We start from the raw sequence: 18,427 nt of genomic DNA on the forward strand, positions 1-18,427 counted from the left end.
CATCCGGGAATGCAAATCCAATTCTGTTTTCTTTGATTTATGATTTCATACTGATCACATCCGTAAAAGGAAAGGTCCTTTAAACTTTACAAGCTAATGTGTCATCTTTTCTACTCTTTTTTTTTTAACCCAAAAAAACTTGTGCCTGAAATTTGGGGATTAGACTGGTTTGCCTATTGTTGCAGAGTGAAGGTTCTTTTGTTTGTAGAGATTATTCTAGATGTTCAAAGAATTGATAGGAAACAGACATGCTTTCTGTAGCCAAGAAAGGGTACAAAGGGGAGGTTGTCAGGTCTGTTGGAGTTCGCTTACCTCACTATAGACCTCAAATTTAAGATAGTACTCATACATTTGAAGATGAGGTTTAAATTGATTTATCAGTTAGAAATACTGAGCAATACGTGAACACTACACATTCTAATATGACAAAGGTTGGTTTTATGAAACAAGTTTTACTAAGCAATAAGCCATAATGTAGAAAAATACATTTTACCTACAAACTCAATAAACAAGAAACAAAGGCTCATATTTAGTGCATACTTAGTGGTAACTACACAGGTGTTCCTAAACTTTACAGTAAGTGCTTACATTAAACAACAGAAAAAGTAGCATTCACACGGTTAAGAGAAGTTGGAAAAACTGGTACTCAAACAGTGCTAGAAGGGGGAAAATAGGGGTCTTCAGAATATCACAAAGGAAAGGGATAGCTCCTACAGAGCAAGGTTCAAAGGGGAGAATCCTGGCCATTTCACAAGATGAGAAGCATGGACAGCACTGGAGAAAAACACATCGTACTTTGCATCCATTTCCAAACCCAGCGCCCACAGCAGAGGACCCTCAGAGGTACACACTGCTCCCAGCATCCCAGGCCTGGGGCAGTTCCAATCCCTTCCCTCTTCAGGGTCCTCCTCCTACTGCCTGATGCTCTGCCTCTTCCTACTTACCTACAGTGTCCTTCACTATGTTCAAATTGCCCTAAACTTTGGATATTGGATTCCCTGGATGTACAGAAAAGGGAGCTTCCTTCGGGAGGCTCCCTTCTCTGTACAACCCTCCACCTCTGCCCCCAGGGAATAGTCTGTGGATTCCAGGGTGAAGCACAATTTGGATCGAGCTGTATTGTATCAGGAGAATTGCCTTCTGGGCTGAGAGTCGAAAGAAAGACAAATACACATAAAAGTAAAATCAAAGAAAGCAGGAGTATTGGAATTGCCACCCAGCAAGGGGAGCCGTGGCCAGTTCAGTTGGCTGGAATTGAAGGAGCCTGCTCCAGGAACAAACGGGAAGAACAAGAATGCCCTTCAGCCAATCTCCCAAGCCCTGACCTCCAATTCTCCCTGGAGCAGGCCAGCATTGTTTATGTACAGTAGCAAATGGTCAATATTAATATCTTCAGGCCTGCCGTGGATAAAAATACTGTCCTTTTAATTCCAGTTTACAAAAATAGGAGTAATATTTAAAACAATGATTGTCTATTTTTCTTTTTTGTATAAAAACATAAACAGCTCAGGCGAATTTTCAATCCTTGTGCACACTTTTGTATGAATTGCTCTCTATTATACTTATATATATTCTGAATATATATAATATATATCAATAATTGGTTCCACAAAGTATATCTGTGCATTCTCTAGTGCTTTGTAAAAAGAAAAACAATATTATTATCAAAATATTCATTTAATGGCTTTACTTCATACATAAATACATGTTTGGATAGAACACATGAGCGATGACTTCAGTCAACTGGGAAAAGGACTTTTCAGAGTGTGCCAGGGCTTGTATACACAGAGTAGCTGAGAACTCGTCGCTACAAAAAGGCTATTCGGCGTCCTTTGTTTTTAACCCTCTGTTTATACCTTTTCCCTAGGACGGCCGCCAAGTATTTCTTGACAGCCATTTGTTTCCGGTAGCGGCTGTAGCTGTCCGTGAAGATTCCATCCGAGTGGCGCTTGGACAGCGGCTCCCAGTCCTCGGCGCCGCCGCCCAGGCTTCCCCTGCAAGGAAGAGGAAGGGGCGGGAGGCGCCGGGTCAGCAGCTGCGGGGAGCCGGCGGGCCCCACCCCGGGGACACTGTCTGGGAGGTCACTGGGACTTTCCGGCCCCCGCGTGGAAGGCGCGGGCGCTGCACGGAAACTCGCTCCTCCCGCCCCACCGGGTTCCTGGCACTGGGGCCTCGCAGGCGGGGCCTGGGGTGCGAGGGCTGAGGCTCCTGGCCACAGGCGCGCGACTGAAACCAAATCTTCTCAGTAAAGGACCCCCCCACCAACAAATACCATCAGCCGTGCGTTTGCGAAGAATTGTCCCAACCTTCCCATTTACCTCACCAGCATCACCCCCACTGTCTTCCCCCTGCCCTGGAGGATATAGGAAACCGCAGACGGTTCTAAGGTTCCCTCTTGGGGGTTGGTTTCCACCTCGCACACCTAAGACGCCCCCAGTTCTCCTCTCCCCCGTACGCTAAGGTGGGAAACGTGATAAATTGATAGGCTGTAGGCAATATTTTTCATCGCATGAATTATTCATCGCCAAAATGTAATCTGTTTTCCCACCGGCTTTATTAAAATATTGCCTTCTGCTCCCACGCGCTCTGCTCAAGCCCTGTGCTGGGGGTTTTCCGGCGAAAAGAAACACTGTTGTCTAAACTGCCAGGTTGGAGGATTTGTTTGTTTCATTTGAATTTACAATGCAAGAAACTTTTCCGAAGTCGCATTTAGGGAAAATTGTTAACAAATCGTCCCGCCGCGAAGCTAAAGGTGTTTTACGAGCGGCGGGTTGGTTCCTCCTTATTCAAGCCGAATCCGACTGGACGGTTTTGCTGACCCCCCACCCCGCAGCCCCCTTGCCTCTCCCTCCTCGGGGCCCCGCGCCCAGCCTGAGCGGCGCAGACGCGCGGGCTCCGGTGCACGCGCGCACGCAGAGGCCACGCCCGCCCGCACGCGCACAGCGGAACGGCCGGCGCGCGCCAATGCTTGTCTTTAACTCTTTCGAACGCTTACCCCGCGCCCTGGGCCGTGACCGTCTGCAGGTATTTCCTGGTAGACAACTGATCCAGCACCTTACGGTAGGCCTTGTGAAGTATCTCATGGGCGAGATCTCTGATGGAGAAGCAGAGTGTGCACCCAGAGTCACTGACTGTCCCCAAGAGACAGTCCTGCCCCCCCACCCCCTTATGCCCCAACTCCCCGCAAGCGCGCCCCTCGAATCTGTGCGGCTGATGAAGAAAGCCTAAGAGGCGCGGATGCGCCAAGAACTATCTTTGGGAGGCTTAGGGGACGAGGAACAAGCAGTGTGGCACCTGGACATCCCGCCAACACAGTGCGCACTCACGGCCGTTCCGGGGACAAGACCTTCCGATCCCCAGGCGGCCCTCTCAGTCCACTCATTCTCCGTTACTTTCATGGGAACCCGCCAGGAAAAACAGACTGGTAGGCTTTTCTGGAAAAGTTCCTATCGGCCTCCAGCGTGCTCCTCCCGCACCCCGCGTCCCGGGGCCGGTAGGGGAGGTACGGGGGCGAGGGTACCTCTTCTCCTGCGGGTAGTACAGCGCGTAGACGTCGCGCGGCACGGAGGCGGGGCTCCCCGCGTCCGGAGGGTCCGAGTCGTAGAAATCAGGCAGTGGGTTTCCGTCCTCGTCGTACGCTTCGTCCTCAGGCCTGCCAGGGTAGCCGGGCGGGGAGAAGGAGGGAGGGGGAGAGAGAGATCAGTACAATTCCTCCCCGGCTCTTCAGAGACGGTACGAACAGCACTGATTTCCCCGCCCTCCCCCACCCCTGACGTGTCCGGGGGCTCTGGACCGGGATGGCGATACAAAGGAGGAGGAAAGTACATCTCGCCAGTTCCCAGCCCCAAATCCACTGCAGGACCGCGGCCTCTGAGCGCCCTGGGAAGCCAGGCGTACCCGGCCTCGCGCCCCAGCCGTCTCGACCCCCTCCTTGCCCCTTATCCTCCCAGGTCCCCACCACTCCGAGCGGCAAGTGCAGATTAGGGCGCTCGGGGCGGACGCGTTGAGAGAAGACCCGAGTGGGGAGCCCCGTGGCGGAGCGGGGCGGGTAGATGCTCGGGCGCCGGCGGGCCACCCTGCCACCCCGGCAGCCACCTTCGCCCCAGCCTCGGAGCCCAGGGGAACTCTTCACCGCGCAGATGTAGGTCACGGAGAACCTCCGCCTTCTATTTTTGGGCCTGAGAGGATCTGGCAGGAACATGAATAATAGATGCCCCTAAACTTAGCTAGTTTGGTGGCAGCTGGCTCTACGGCAGGTCCGCACCCTCCCTCCCGGGGTCCCCGGGACTTTGGAACTGAAACTGGAGGTGATTTGGACCGCTCACCACTGAACCGCCTGTGATGCGGGGTCCTGGATCGCCTTCTCAGTTCGGGGTGAGGCTCGGGGTGGGGGAATCACTGAAAGCTAGCAAGTGCCCAGCAGCCTCGCAGTTGGCCAGACCTAATGCCTCTATCTCGCTATAGGTCAGGAACTGTGTGTGCAAACAAAGGCCTTCGCCATGGGTAGCTGTAGACACCCGGGAAACGCCAGAGCAAGTAGAGCTCTGCGAAGTGTTGGGGTGAGTCCTACTTGGTTACTTCGCTCCCCTTCCTTCCATTCCCCAAAAGGTCGGGCCAGGCAGACACCTGTGCCCTTCTGCCCTGCCGGCTGCCCGCCGTCCCAGGTGTCGCTCCAGACCACCTTCTAATCACAGTTCATCCCCGCCCCTGGTCCAGACGCGGGAGTCCCGCGCCTGAAGCCCCACCTTCATCTCTCTCACAAATCAATGGTCAGTGGCCCCTGAGTCGAATGTTCGAGGGCCCGGCCTGGAGCAGCAGCTTTGCTGGTAGAAAGCTCGCAGCTAACTGCCTCCAGTCTATGGGAGCACCTGGAGGGTTAGTCCCTCTTGGGCAGTGAATGTCCACTCTTGCCGCTGACCGGCCGGGACACTGGGGCTGTGGTGCCCGATCTAGGCAAAGCTGACCCGTTAGAAAGCAATGAGGGCTTAAAAACAAAATAAAGCCACGGTTGCTGGCAACAGCAAGACTGCCCCAATCCTGCCTGCCTGCCTGCCTTGTGCTCTCGCTTTCTTCTTTCTGTTCCGACCGTGTTCTCAGCCTGTCTCCCCCTCCCCTACAGACTCATTCTTGATTTTCCTTCTCTGGTGTCGCTCTTCCTTGGCCACGGAGAGCCAACACTCCATCTCCCCGAAACTGTCTGAGACAAAATGCAGTAGGACCACGTATACTTGAGCTCTTTCGGGCAAAGAAAAACCACAAGACCCTCATCGGGGCGAGAAGAGACCCCGCCCCAATGGCCCAGAACAAGCTGTAACAAAGCGAAGTCCAAGCGAGCTTCAAGCTCAACCCCCTAGTGCTGATTCCGGGAGCCTAAATTATCTCAACTCCAGCAAAGAACCGAGAAAAGTCAGGCTTGGGGGCCCGGCCCTGCCCCTGCCCGCGGGCGGGGCTGCTGCGGAAGCAAAGGTTTCTCTGGCGGGCTGAGGCTTGCCCCGCGCGGGCCCCCGGGCTGCCCCGGGCTAGAGGCGGGGCGCGGAGCCGCCTGCTGGCCTTTGCTGGCCTTTGCTGGCCCTTTTGGCCGAGCCTGGGCCAGGGGCCCGCCACCTAGCTGAGCTGTGGCGTTTGGGGAGACGCGCGCCGCTGGCACCGGCACCGCGGAACTGCAGGAGGAGGCGTCGGGGGGGAAGGGAAGCCCCAGCCAGAGCTCAGCTCTGGCGTTTAGTACCTACCTGATCCCAGGGAACCGGAGTCCGGCAGCGGCAGGTGAGCAGTAAACGCTGCTGTGCATTATTATCCCGTAGACCAGCAGGGCCAGCCTCGCGCCGCTACACATGGCCATTCTGCACAGCACGGGGAAAGAGCGGTGAGAACGCGCCGAGCCCTCCACCCTCCAAGCCTATAAGAAACTCCAGGGACTGGGGGAGGGATGTTGTGAAGCACGGACTGCCGGGGTTGAATGCCCCTAATGACTGTCCGCGCGTGCTCCAACACTTCCCTCTCACTCTAGTTGGCTATATATGTGCGTCTGCATGCGTGCCGCCGTGCCCCCCGAAACTAGCTAGACCTTGTGAGAAGGGAAGCTAACAAGTCCCCTGATAGATAACTGCGAAGAAAGCAGCCAAGCAGGTCGTTGGGGAGGGAAGCTACGTTTTCCCTCACTCTTACCGCGGGCAGGAGAGGATTTGTTGCCAAGTAGGACAGCAGGCAAAGGGCTCCTTCAAGTTTCCGCGCTGGAGTCACAGCCCGAGAAGCATCACCTTCTGGCGTTCGTGTCGGAGGGGAAGCCGCAGGGATGCGCCGAAGCAGCAGGAGAAGCTGGAGGACTTGTTTGCTGTGACCAGTGTTGGGTTTAAAAGTTTGTTGGACACGCAGAACTAGAAGGAAGCTTGACACCGGGACGGGAGTGAAAACAAGGGATGTAAAAGAGAGGAAAGGGAAAAGGAAGAGCCAAGGAGTGGGAGGATGCGGGCAAAGTTAAGTCCGCCAGGAGAAAGAAACAAGAGATGAAGGGAAAGTAGGAAGGTGGGAGAAGGAAAGGAAGCGGGGAGCCTTCCTGCGGCCAGAATCTGTGAAAAACGGCTGGTCGCAGCGCGAATCGGCGGCTCCTTCTCCCCTCTGCTGTTCCTCTGACTGCGTCTGAAGCTGCGGCTTCTTCTGCTGGTTGCAGAGGTGACTGGCCCTCTGCTCCTATTTATATTTGCAGTTAGCAAAAATCTATCTGAATACGGCTTGATAAGAGCCTTCTTTGTCAACATCTGTCTGCCTATGGCCTTTAAGTACAGAATATTTTGTTGTACGGTTGCGCTCCGATTTTTATTCATGAAATGACTTCCTTTTTTTTTTTCAGTCACGTAATGATCGGGTATCAGAAACAGACGTCAGCATCCTAGTCCCTCAAGGAACATATTAACTATTCTGTGCTGTCCTCTTGGATGATAAGATCCGGAGTCATCGACTTCTCATAAACACCTTTCACTCATACAATCTAATTTTTAAGAAGTCTAATTATTTTGGTGGTTTACTATTTCACCAACTTCTCATGGATGGCTAAAGAGAAAATTTATAGAATTTTTGAGCATCATAAAATTCATATTTTTAATTATCTTTATACTATTTTGATATATTTCTCATCAAGCCCCAGCAATGAGAGTTCTGGTCTCTGGAATTAAGCCCCATCAAGCTCTCCTATTAATAAATTTAATTTAGATCTCCTAATTTCTTGCATATGTTCTTTCAGATAGACAATTAAATGTGGAAGTCGTTTTGTTTTTAAAGGGAAGTCTTGGAGGATTTTCAGTAAATCACTAATGAGTCTGGCTTTCATTCGTTGACTAGGAGTCTGGCTACGAATAGAGTAAAAAAGCTGCCACAGGACCAGGGCCTATGGAGCTGTCCAGACTATGAGTGCTGAAATGTTGATCGCGTATTACAAATGTTGAAAAAATGGCACTAATTTAATTTCACTGGCTTTTCTAAATCTGAAGATTTTGCAATGATGCAATTAATGTGGTATTCCATTGTCCAAATCACCCCACTGTTCACATACTTTCACTCCCCTAACATCCCCCAAGTGTCCTTAAGACAAACCCCCCCCCGCCCCCCAGATTTCTGTGAAAAGCATTTTGCCCATAGTTCTGTTTTACTTTGGGGGATGGGTTGTGTTTTTCCTCTCTAGATGGTCTTTTTTAAAAACATTCTTACATTTTTATCATTCTCTCTGCTTTTAAAAATTAAAATTGTGTTTTCCACCAAAGAATGATATTTTAAGAATCTGGGATGAGAAATGTATTTGTTCCACTTTATTTACAGCTTGAGTTTATTTGGGGAAATACAGACCAACTGGGAAAGCACTAGGATTCCCAATACAAGTTTATTTATTAAGGGCTTCTAACGGGAATCCCTCCATTGGGAACATTTAAATTTTTTTTAGCTGAAAATGACGTGGAAAGCAAGACGGAAATACCACATCCACCCTGTGGGTTCCAAGTCCCTGGGTAATTTTTAAAAGATCCATAATTTCTACTGCAATAAAAGAACAAGGATCTATTTCTTTTAAAAGAAAACCAGAGCTGCCAATAACCATTAGTGTTAATTTTAGTTATTTGGATCTTAAAAATCAAAAGAAATGACAATTTAGTGAGAGTGTTTCCTGTTGCTATGATTTGGATCTAATATTAAAATAAGCTGTGTCCAGCATTCTTTTTCTAAGACACAGTTACAGTGTTTTTCATTCTCTCTCTGTTCAATTTTTTATTCTTTTTTTGAGATTCAAACATTCCTCCAGGAACATAAAGTTTCGCTTATTACCAGTCACGAATGGCTAAGCATTGCCCTGCTCTCCCTTATTTAATTCCTAGGACTGCTCCAGATTGCCTGCCTGCAATAAAGCTTCAGACCGCATCTACATGGAGATGTGCCTCTTTGTCTCCACTGCGTGTGTTCCCTGATTTATGTTGGAGTGTTTGCGTGTGTGAGCTCCTGTTCAGCTCTTCCTCTCGAAGCTCATACACAAGGAGCCTGTGGTGAACACGACCGGATAATTAAGCAAAGCCGTTTTCTTACTGAAGCCCCAAAGCTATTACCGCCTGTGGCTTTCCTGCCTTGCTTCACGTCAAAGGTGAACCCGATTAAAATCCTTACTTTTTCCACCCACGCGAATTCTGAAATGAGTTCAATCTGCAGAGAGATTTGAACATTTCTAAGATTGCTTGTGCTCGCTTCTTAACTTTAGCAGAGGGAGCCACCATGTGGGGAGTTGCTGACTTCACGGCGAATTAAAGGGGGAAACCACCAATACCACTAACTGTGACGACCCTGTTTCCAGTACCCACAGGATCCGACCCTCTGACTAACCAAGGCTGTGCCACTTCCACTCTCTCAGGCGCCATCAGCGCGAATCCAACACAACGCTCCAAAATTACCCCTCTGGCGGGTTGAACCATTCACGAATGTGAAAGACTGAATAGAATTTTTGTTTTGAGACTTTTGGTTACAGAGTTCCCCAAAATCACTCTTCTGAGATCCAGCCATCGCTCCCCACGTACAATCTAAAGATACCAGCTCCCGCCCTCGACCCCTCACCCCCCCATCCCCCAATTCCACCACCACTCCAGCCCTGGGCCACCACTGCTTGGAGGAATCCAACCCAGTCAGATCATCCTAAAATCTTTCCATCTCTAACTGAGGGAGTTTGGGAGTGGGCGGGCAAGGAAGCTTTCCTACTCTCCAGAGTTTTGTTTCTCCGCACCTTGGGCTGGGGACAGCTAGGATCCAAGAGCTGCAACAGTCTGGCGCGGCACCCCCGCCCCTCCAAATCCTTGCGTGTAAGCACAGGCCCTCTCCTACTGTTAGGTGGAGGGGCGTATGGAACTACCGAAATCGCAAAGACTCTACTCCCCAAGTGCCTCCCACAGGTGGGAATTTGTTTCTTTGCTTCTAATCTAGGGCAAACCCTTCCTCCCCTCAAACACACACACACACACACACACACACACACACACACACACATTGCTTTCCCGAGACCATGGAAGGAGGGTCCTATCAAGGACTAAATTGCAGCTGCAGAAAATTGAGCCTCCAGCAGAAACTGGCCGGGGAGGCGGGCGGGGCGGGGGGATGGGGGAGTATAGAGGCTGAAGCAGAATAGAGGCTGAAGCAGTGGAGGGACAGGTGCTGTTTGGCAAGGACTGTTCCTTATAAATACAGACGCTGCTGGAAGGGTCTTGATAGTCAGATGGAAAGATCTGGCAATCCCGGCTAGTAGGAGGAGCAAAGGAGATGGGAGGGAGAGGGGTAAGTGCCTTCCAATTTTATCTCCTTACCGCTTCTGCCCCAGCGGGATGTTTACAACCTCTTAGGGTGACAGAGATTAAGACCGAAAGAAAATTTCCTACTTTCCATATATAATAGAGAATAACACGGGAGTGGAGAAGGGAACAAATGTCAGATGTTCCCAGTTGCCCCCTCCTATCTCCACAATATTCAGCAGAGGGAACAGAATTCCCAGGCCACTAAGCTCTGGCCAGGCTGTGTCTTGTAACTGGATTCATGCTAAGTTAGAAAAAGCAAAATGGAGGACTAGAAAACAGGATAGGACGGCAGGTAAGGCACTTGCCTTGCACTCAGAGGAGCCACTTTGATTCCCGCCACCACATGGCTCTCTGAGCTCACCTGCCACGGGTGAGCCCTGAGCACAGAGTTGAGAGTTATCCCTGAGCACTGCTGTGTGTGGCCCGAGAGCCGGCAAAAAAAGAAGGGAAAGATAAAAGGAAACGCCAACAGAACCATGAAAATCTTCAGAGTGAAAGGTCTTACTGTGTTCTTTAAGACAGAGAAGAAAGGTCAGGTCTGGGAACTAAGCCTTGACCTACCAGAAAGAGGCAGCTTAGAAATATTTGTTAGAACCTCCATAGGACCATGAACGCCAGCTCCCTTTCACCTCATTTGTCCTTAGATTTTGAAGATGTAACTTTTTATCCAAAATGGTGAATTCCAGCTAAAAGTCAAACTAACACCTGATTTTTTTTCTGCTCAGGGCCATATCTGTTTTTTTATTATTATTTATTTTTATCTTATTTTTTATTTTTATTAGTGAGACATCCTGAGGTACAGTTGCAGACTTACAAATTTTGTGCTTGGATTTCAATTATACAATGATCAAATACCCATTTCTCCACCAGTGCCCATTTCCCACCACCACAGATCCCAGTATCCCTCCCACCGCCCATCCCCCCATCCCACCCTGTCTCTGTGGCAGGGCATTCCCTTTTGTTCTCTCTCTTATTGGTTGTTGTGGTTTGCAAAAGAGGCAATGGGTGACAATCATGTTTGGTCTGTAATCTACTTTCAGGGCCACATCTGTTTTCATTGATGTTTTACATCCTTAACCCTCCTCAAACACTCCATTTAAAGAACAATCTGGTTCTTCAGTGAGAAAATGGATTTTCCTATTCAAACAGAAAGATATTTAGAAGTGCTTGACTTGCAGATGGTTTCACATTAGCAAATACTTGGCATACCTAAAACTCAGGTCTCTAAGCTAAGATTTCAGATCCTTTCCTTCTGTCTTCTACCCTTATTATACATAGTTCCCACGTAGTCCAGTGTGCCTGTATGCCCCAAACACTCAAATACACTCAAACTCTCTTTTCTCTCTCTGTCTCTCTCCCTCTCTCTCTGTGTGTGTCTCTCTCTCACACACACACTCACACATACCTCTTTGGCTCTGTAGCACTACCCTTTGCCGCTTATCACTACACTTCCTATCTCCAACCTCCATCAAATTTTTTCAACCTTAAGAAAGAACTTGGTTGCATATGGAACCTTTCTATATTCCTAGTAAAAAATAGTATTAAGTCAGACTAGAAAGACCTTTCCTGCTCTATTTATTTCTAGTTAGGACTTAGTATAAGAACCAGCATAATAGTAAGCTTTTTCAGTGAACAAACTTGATGCAAAAAACCATGCTCAGATGTGAGTGACAAAAGTAAATCTTAACACTGCATTCAGTTTCACTGTAAACTTTTCCTCTCCTGACTCTTCCAGAAATGTGATGACTAATGGCTTACTCCATACCAATTACACCTGTAGGGAAACCCAAATGTTCTGCAGCTGAACATCATGATCATCACTTACTGGACTGTGCATCATGCCCTCCTGAACTCATGATGAAGTAAGGAGCTGATGAGCTTACTCTGTGATGTATCATGACTTCTCTGACCTTCGGAATTTAGTTTCACACACTGAAAGCAGAGAGCAAAGGAAGCCTTTCCAAACCACATGAGCAAAATCATCTCTCTAATTTAAGAATAAAAACGCATAGGGTCAGGAAATCTCATCAGTTATTTTAAGACAAAGCAGGTTTTCCGGAAGTAAAAACTAGTAGGTTCTGGTTATTTCAACTCTCTACATAGTTGAGTGGCTCTTCTGGGCTTGATCTCTAAACACTAGTTTACTGTGTACCAAAAATATATACAGCCTTCACCATGCAGTAACCTCAGTTTAGGTTCTCTGCTTATCTAGAGTCTTAAATTCAAGAAAAAAAACTTATGGAGGATTCAGGAAACCTAATATCCTAAGTGAGTTTGAGGGAGAGCTTCTGAAACATCTCTGCAGAATAAAACAAGGTTTACATATGTAAATCAAAAAAGAACTCATCTGAGAATTAGCAGCATTCCAAACCTCTGTCCTCTACATTCGGACTAAATCTTACCTATCTATAAGGAAGTTTATCTTTAATAGTTTTGGGCTTTGCTTTCTCTTTAGTATTAATACCATGTAGTAATAATTCTGAATACACTTTTTTATATATAAAAAACCCTTAATAGAGCTTAATTCTACCACAATTTCACAGTTTCAGGGCTGGTAGGGCTATGCAGTACCAGGGATGGAGCTCAGGGCCTTTTGTATGCTGGGCACATGCATTTGAGCTATACTCTAGAACCTGCAAATTTTTTTCCTTTTATTTAGGGATGCCATACATAGCATATGGTGATGAGAGGGTGTGGGGAGGTAATCCTGGTTCTGAGCTTGGGTTGATTCCTCAGTGCTTGGGGACCGAATGGTCCAGAGGTCAATCTCATGCAAGTGGTTCATTCCTGGTACTATCTACAAATAATTCTGCAAATTCTTTTAAACTAAACTTTCCTGTCCACAAATATAAGTTGTTTTAAGTTCTCATACATTTGAAATATATTTGACCTAAATTTAATACTTTAAAACTTAATTATTATTTCTTTACATCCTTTTAAATCTTCTCTTCCATGAAGACTGCATAATTTTGCTACACAATTGTTAATGACAACAATGAGTTATTTCCTTTACCTCCATAAGAAACATCTTTCTAGACACTTTTATTATTAAATTTTATAGAAAAGAAAATGAGACTGAAAGCAGTTGTGTAATTTACTCAAAGTCCTGCTGGCTGTTGTATTGCAATACCATTGTTGCTCAAAGATTTGACTTTAAACCCGAGTGACACCAGATGGTGACCCTAGAATATTATACTGCTTTGCATATTTATTTTCCCCAGAGTTGTTTTAACTATCAATTACTAATGTCGTAGGACATTTCACTGTGATTTGACTCAAGTGAGAAAATAGCTTTCTTATTTTCAAATTGGCAAGTGCTTAATAGAGTGGCTGGAGATGTAGTACAGGTATTAAGGGGCTTACTTTGCCTGAGGCAAACCCCAGTTTTATCCTCAGTTCAAAATGGTCTCCAGGCACTGTCAAAAATGGTCCCTGAGCACTGAGCCAAAAGAAGCCCCCATCCCGCCCCTACCCCCAAGCACCACTGGATATGGCCAAACACCCCTCCAAATGTTTTATGTAGTAAGAATCAAATGCTAAATGCTATTAATAAAATATAAACTTATCCTTAAGCTATTACAAATATCTCATACTTAAGAACTTTGATTTGGGGCTGGAGTGATAGCACAGCGGGTAGGGCATTTGCCTTGCACGCAACCGACCCGGGTTCAATTCCCAGCATCCCTTATGTTCCTCTGAGCACTGCCAGAAGTAATTTCTGAGTGCAGAGCCAGGAGTAACCCCTGTGCATCGCCAGGTGTGACCCAAAAAGCAAAAAAAAAAAAAAAAAACTTTGATTTACAGAATATTCTTCTAAAATGTGCAATAGTTATTTACTGTATGAAAACTTTATTATTTTCTTACATCCTTTTAAATCCTTTTTAAATAACATACAATTTTAAGGTATTATAAATTTCAATTTCTAATATATAAAATTTCTGAAGAGTTAAAAAATATCGTCATCTCAAATCATTACTTTAAATTATTTTATACCTAAGAATATGGTGAAAGTTTCAGTGGTGTGTTTAAATTAAAAATAGAAAAACAAGACTCATGATGTTGTAAGATCACCAATTAGCATCCATAATATCATCATCATCATATCTTATTAAATCATCATGTAATTCAATACGAGAGAAACCATATGATTGCCAGTGACTTAAGAGTTATGAGTCAAAGGAGATAATCTATATAAAAACATTTCCCAAACAATAGACCCTAGACTAATATAAGAAAAAAGAAATTGACATTTTCTCAGTCACTCTTTTGTAGTGAGTGATTTGCTCAGTGTTAGCAAATATCTCATAGAATTATATTTTTGTCCTGAAGATAGGTGTGTTATTATTATTATTTTTCACTTATTATTCACTCTCAAAGGTGAATCAGTTTACCCAAAGAATACAACTAAAAATGATAAAGCCAGTGTATGCTCATTTATTTGTTTGCTTCTTTATCTGATAGGTGATGGGATGGGGTGAAATTGGCATGTGTAGACCTGACTTGATGGTTTAATGCTCAAGCTGGCAATATGGTCTTGCAGGGCCCAGCAGTGCTTAGGGACCACCAAAGCTACACCCCATAGTGATAGGGACCATTCAGCTCCAGGAATCGAACTCAGGGTCTCCAACAGGTAGGCATGTGTTCTACAGCTTACGCTGTTTCCCTACCTTAAGTCTAGGTTTAATCATAAGGCTGGCTTTTTTCCATAAGTTTGTGTGCTTTCTCCCAGTATTTGATCTTTGTTATAATATGGAATTACCATTATTTTTAAAAGAGAACAAGAATATCCATTTTAACAAGTCACGTTATTTAGCAAAACATGTGTTTTTCCAGTTTTATTGGTGTTTGATTAACATGCTCTTCTGCATAAGTTCCAGGTATATAGCATAATGAATTAACTTACATATTGTGAAATGATTAACACAAATTTAACATCCATCAGCTCACATATATAAAAATAGAAGAAAAAGAAAATATTTTTCTTTGTGATAAACACCTGGGGTCTACTCTTTGGATAACATTCATATATACCATGCAGCAGTATTAACTATAGTTATCATGTTGTACATTATATTCGTATCTCATAGCACTGTAGCACTGTCCTCCTGCTGTTCATCGATTTGCTCGAGTGGACCCAGTAGTGTCTCCATTGTGAGACATTGTTGTTACTGTGTTTGGCATATCGAATACATCACAGGTAGCTTACCAGGCTTTGCCATGCGGGCGAGATACTCTCGGTAGCTTGCCAGGCTCTCCGAGAGGGGCAGAGGAATCGAACTCGGGTCAGCCTGGTCAGCCGCATGCAAGGCAAATGCCCTACCCATTGTGCTATCACTCCAGCCCTCCTATCTCATAACTTTTTTAAATGTCACAAAGTTTAAGCAATAAATAATATTCAGTTAATAAAATAGACTAAAAGATTAAAAATGAAGATATAAGTGTAAATATATAAATACACTCATGTAATTTCCAATGAAAAGAACAATATATTGGAACAACTATTTCCTTAGAAAAAGAAGAAAATATGTCCACACTCATATCATACATTATCAACATGCTCAATTAAATTGAAGTTTTTAATGTAAGGGAAAATTATAAAAATATATAGATTTTTAGATTGAAATAAAAGTCTGAAGGCTCATGATAAAAAAAGACTAATACATGTTTTAATTTATCTATATAGAAAGAAGATTCAAAAAAGATAAATGACACAAAAACTTAGGGGAATTAATAGTATTATTTATGAAAATAACCAGAACTAAAAATTTCAGAATACCAAGAACACTTCCAAACTCATTTTATAAAATGACAATCACACCTAAATGCAAAGCTTGTGAAGAATATAAACAGAAATTCACAAAATCAAACATAATGAAGTCAATAAATTTGCACAAAATTTTTATTCTTTCCAGTTGGATAGTCAGTTGTCCTATTTCCTAACTTTCTACTAGAAATTACAGAACAATATTTTCTTATATTCATATATTTAAAAATATAGATATAAATTGTACATTGTGCATATAGTATATTATTCTATTCCTAGTATTGTATTTATATTATATTGTAGCATAGATGCATATATCATAGATGCAAAATTAAAAATTTTTTTTAGTCATCAAATTATAATGAGTTTTTAAAAATTTATTTTCATTTCTTGTGAAAGGAAGGATTGAGCCGCTCCCAGCAGTACTCTGGGAACCAGATGCGATGCTGAGAATTGAACCAGGGTCAGATGCATGCCCTACACTATCTCTCCAGTCCCTAGAATGAGTCTTTGACGTGCTACTTTGCTGTGCTATCAAATATGCCAGGAAATATGCACTCTCAAGAACTGTTAGCAGGAGTGCTAAATTGATCCATTTTTCCAGAGAGCAGTTACTTATGCATAAATTTGACACATGGAGTTTTACATCTGTGAATTTATGCTGAATATATAAGTATTAATTTGTCTGAGGTAAACTATAGCCCATTCATAACTTTGCAGGTTATAAGGGAAATTTGGAAAAAAAGAAATAAAATGTTCAAAAGAAGAGTAATAAATGTGTTTTAATACATCCCTACTATGGAATTTCATTTCTTACTAAATGATTTAGGCATGTGGAAGTAAATTCTTTAATAGCACAAGATGAATATGTGCTATTATTTTATAATAATAAATATTCCCTTAACACACACACAACCACACACACACACACACACTGTCCTCCCATTCATCGATTTGCTCGAGCGGACCCAGTAACGTCTACATTTTGAGACTTGTAGTTACTGTGTTTGTCATATTGAATACGTCACGGGTAGCTTGCCAGGCTTTGCTGCGTGGGTGAGATAGCTTGCCGGGCTCTCCAAGAGGGGAATCGAACCCGGCTCAGCCAGGCTGGCTGCACACAAGGCAAATGCCCTACTGCTGTGCTATCTCTCCAGCCCAAATTTTTCCTTAAAAATAGAAAATAAAAAGTATAAATTCACATGAACAATAAAAAAACAATTTTGTAAAAACATTTTATACTTATGTATCTGGAAGAATATGTACCAAAATACTAACAATATCCATTGTCTGTGTTAGAATTATGAAAGTAATCAGAGATTTTTGATACTTTCCCATTTTTTAATTTTTTAAATGAATACACATTTTATAATAATAAAAATAAGTATGAATTTAATTTTTAAATGTAATGTCTGGCATTTCTTTACCAAATTTCTAATAAATGTGTACTTTTTTGTTGAAATTTCTTTTGTCTGATCCTATTTGACTCTTTACATGATGTGTATCTGTGACCTTCACTTGAAAGAAAAACTAAAGGCAAACCAAAACAGAAGAAAAGAATAGAATCAAAGCAATGCACAGAGAAGTAGCAAAGGCGATGCAAGAAGAGACATGGGCAGAGGAGAGAGCCAGCTACCACCATTGAGAGTGTGTTTATAATCTTCGTGTGTCTGTCATTACCGAAAAAATTAAATGAATATTTTAAATCAAGTTTGTACTAAAAGGGATTGAGCTATAGCTTAGGAGTTTATGTTATTCTTCATTATTCAGAGACAAATTGTCTAGCTGTGGTTATTCAAAATTTATTTTCATTATATTTATGTTTCACGGAACAAAAGAGGTCCCACGAGATTAGTATCTTCTGAACCCCTCTTTTGCCACCATCAATTCTTCTGTCAGCTTTCTGGGCTAAACTGGATGAGAGCTAACAAATAGACTTGGTTAGTGGCCATGTTTGAGATCACTAGTGGGAATTTTCAAGAGCTGGTACTCTGGATTAAATAGTCTCCTCCAAAAAGTATGTGTTAAAGCCCTGACTTCTTGGTGCCTCACAGGGCTGTAACTTTATTTGAAACTCAGGTTTTTGCCCTTTTTTCCAAGTTGGGATGAGGTCACTGAGGTGAACCCTAGTCTAGTATAATTGACCCTCATAGCCTAGGGAAATTTTAATGCAGAGGCACATATACACAAAGAGTATGGAGAGAGATATGGAGAATTCCATGTGATTATTGGTGTGATTTTTTTTCACCACTGAGGCTCCACAAGGAGAGTGGCCCTGCCCATAGACTCCTTGGCCTGGACCCTGAGAACTGTGCAAAGGTGAAGTTCTGTTTATCTAAGGTACCCCATCCATCATACTTTGTCAGAGCGGCCATAGGAAGTGAATGTAATTCCCATCTCAAAAACAGAAAGGAGAAAAACCAGGCTGGAGTGTAGTGTGTTTAGCACTTGCCTTGGACATGGCTGATACAGGTTCCATCCTTGATATCCCATATGGTCCCCTGAATACCACCAGGAGTGACCTCTGAGCACTGAGTCAAGAGTAAGCCCTGAGCACCACTGTGTGTGCCCCCCCCCAAAAAAATCTGCAATCAACTCCCAAGGGAGGATGGGAACTCCTGATTCAATCAAAAAACCCTGACATGCTACTCCCGCCCGCCATGAGGCAGATCTCTGCTGGTTCCACACATCCATCTTCATCCTTACCTTTCCTTTTACTTTTGTTTTTTTTTCCATCTTTAAATTGGAATAAAACTCCCCAACTTTACAAGATTACACCATAGAATTAATATCATAAAACAGTTTGGAAAGCTCTTTGAAAAGAAAGGGAGAACATAAATACAGTGGAACCAGG

The 18,427-nt window shown here is 44.3% G+C and overlaps 1 protein-coding gene across 1 annotated transcript; it reads right to left on the reverse strand.

Annotated features, from left to right (window-relative positions):
* Window positions 1–432: 432 nt before the first annotated feature.
* On the reverse strand, window positions 433–6,805 carry ADCYAP1 (adenylate cyclase activating polypeptide 1). The gene is made up of 5 exons (XM_056137929.1): window positions 6,166–6,805; window positions 5,730–5,840; window positions 3,521–3,652; window positions 2,996–3,094; window positions 433–1,994 (listed from the first exon to the last, which is right to left on the reverse strand). The coding sequence occupies exons 2-5, from the start codon at window positions 5,837–5,839 to the stop codon at window positions 1,808–1,810; spliced, it is 528 nt and encodes a 175-aa protein (XP_055993904.1). The 5' UTR covers window position 5,840; window positions 6,166–6,805; the 3' UTR covers window positions 433–1,807.
* Window positions 6,806–18,427: the final 11,622 nt, after the last annotated feature.

The sequence above is a fragment of the Sorex fumeus genome, unplaced genomic scaffold (genome assembly GCF_029834395.1).
Source record: "Sorex fumeus unplaced genomic scaffold, SorFum_2.1 ptg000128l, whole genome shotgun sequence".
Classification (NCBI taxonomy): domain Eukaryota; kingdom Metazoa; phylum Chordata; class Mammalia; order Eulipotyphla; family Soricidae; genus Sorex; species Sorex fumeus.

What these genes read in the sequence shown, in the direction of transcription:
- ADCYAP1 (XM_056137929.1), bottom strand. Translation starts at nt 5,839, where the DNA reads ATGGCCATGTGTAGCGGCGCGAGGCTGGCCCTGCTGGTCTACGGGATA. An exon ending in CTCCGGTTCCCTGGGATCAG is followed by an intron (nt 3,653 to 5,729) that starts GTAGGTACTAAA and finishes CTACCCTGGCAG; the next exon opens with GCCTGAGGACGAAGCGTACG. An exon ending in TACTACCCGCAGGAGAAGAG is followed by an intron (nt 3,095 to 3,520) that starts GTACCCTCGCCC and finishes CTTCTCCATCAG; the next exon opens with AGATCTCGCCCATGAGATAC.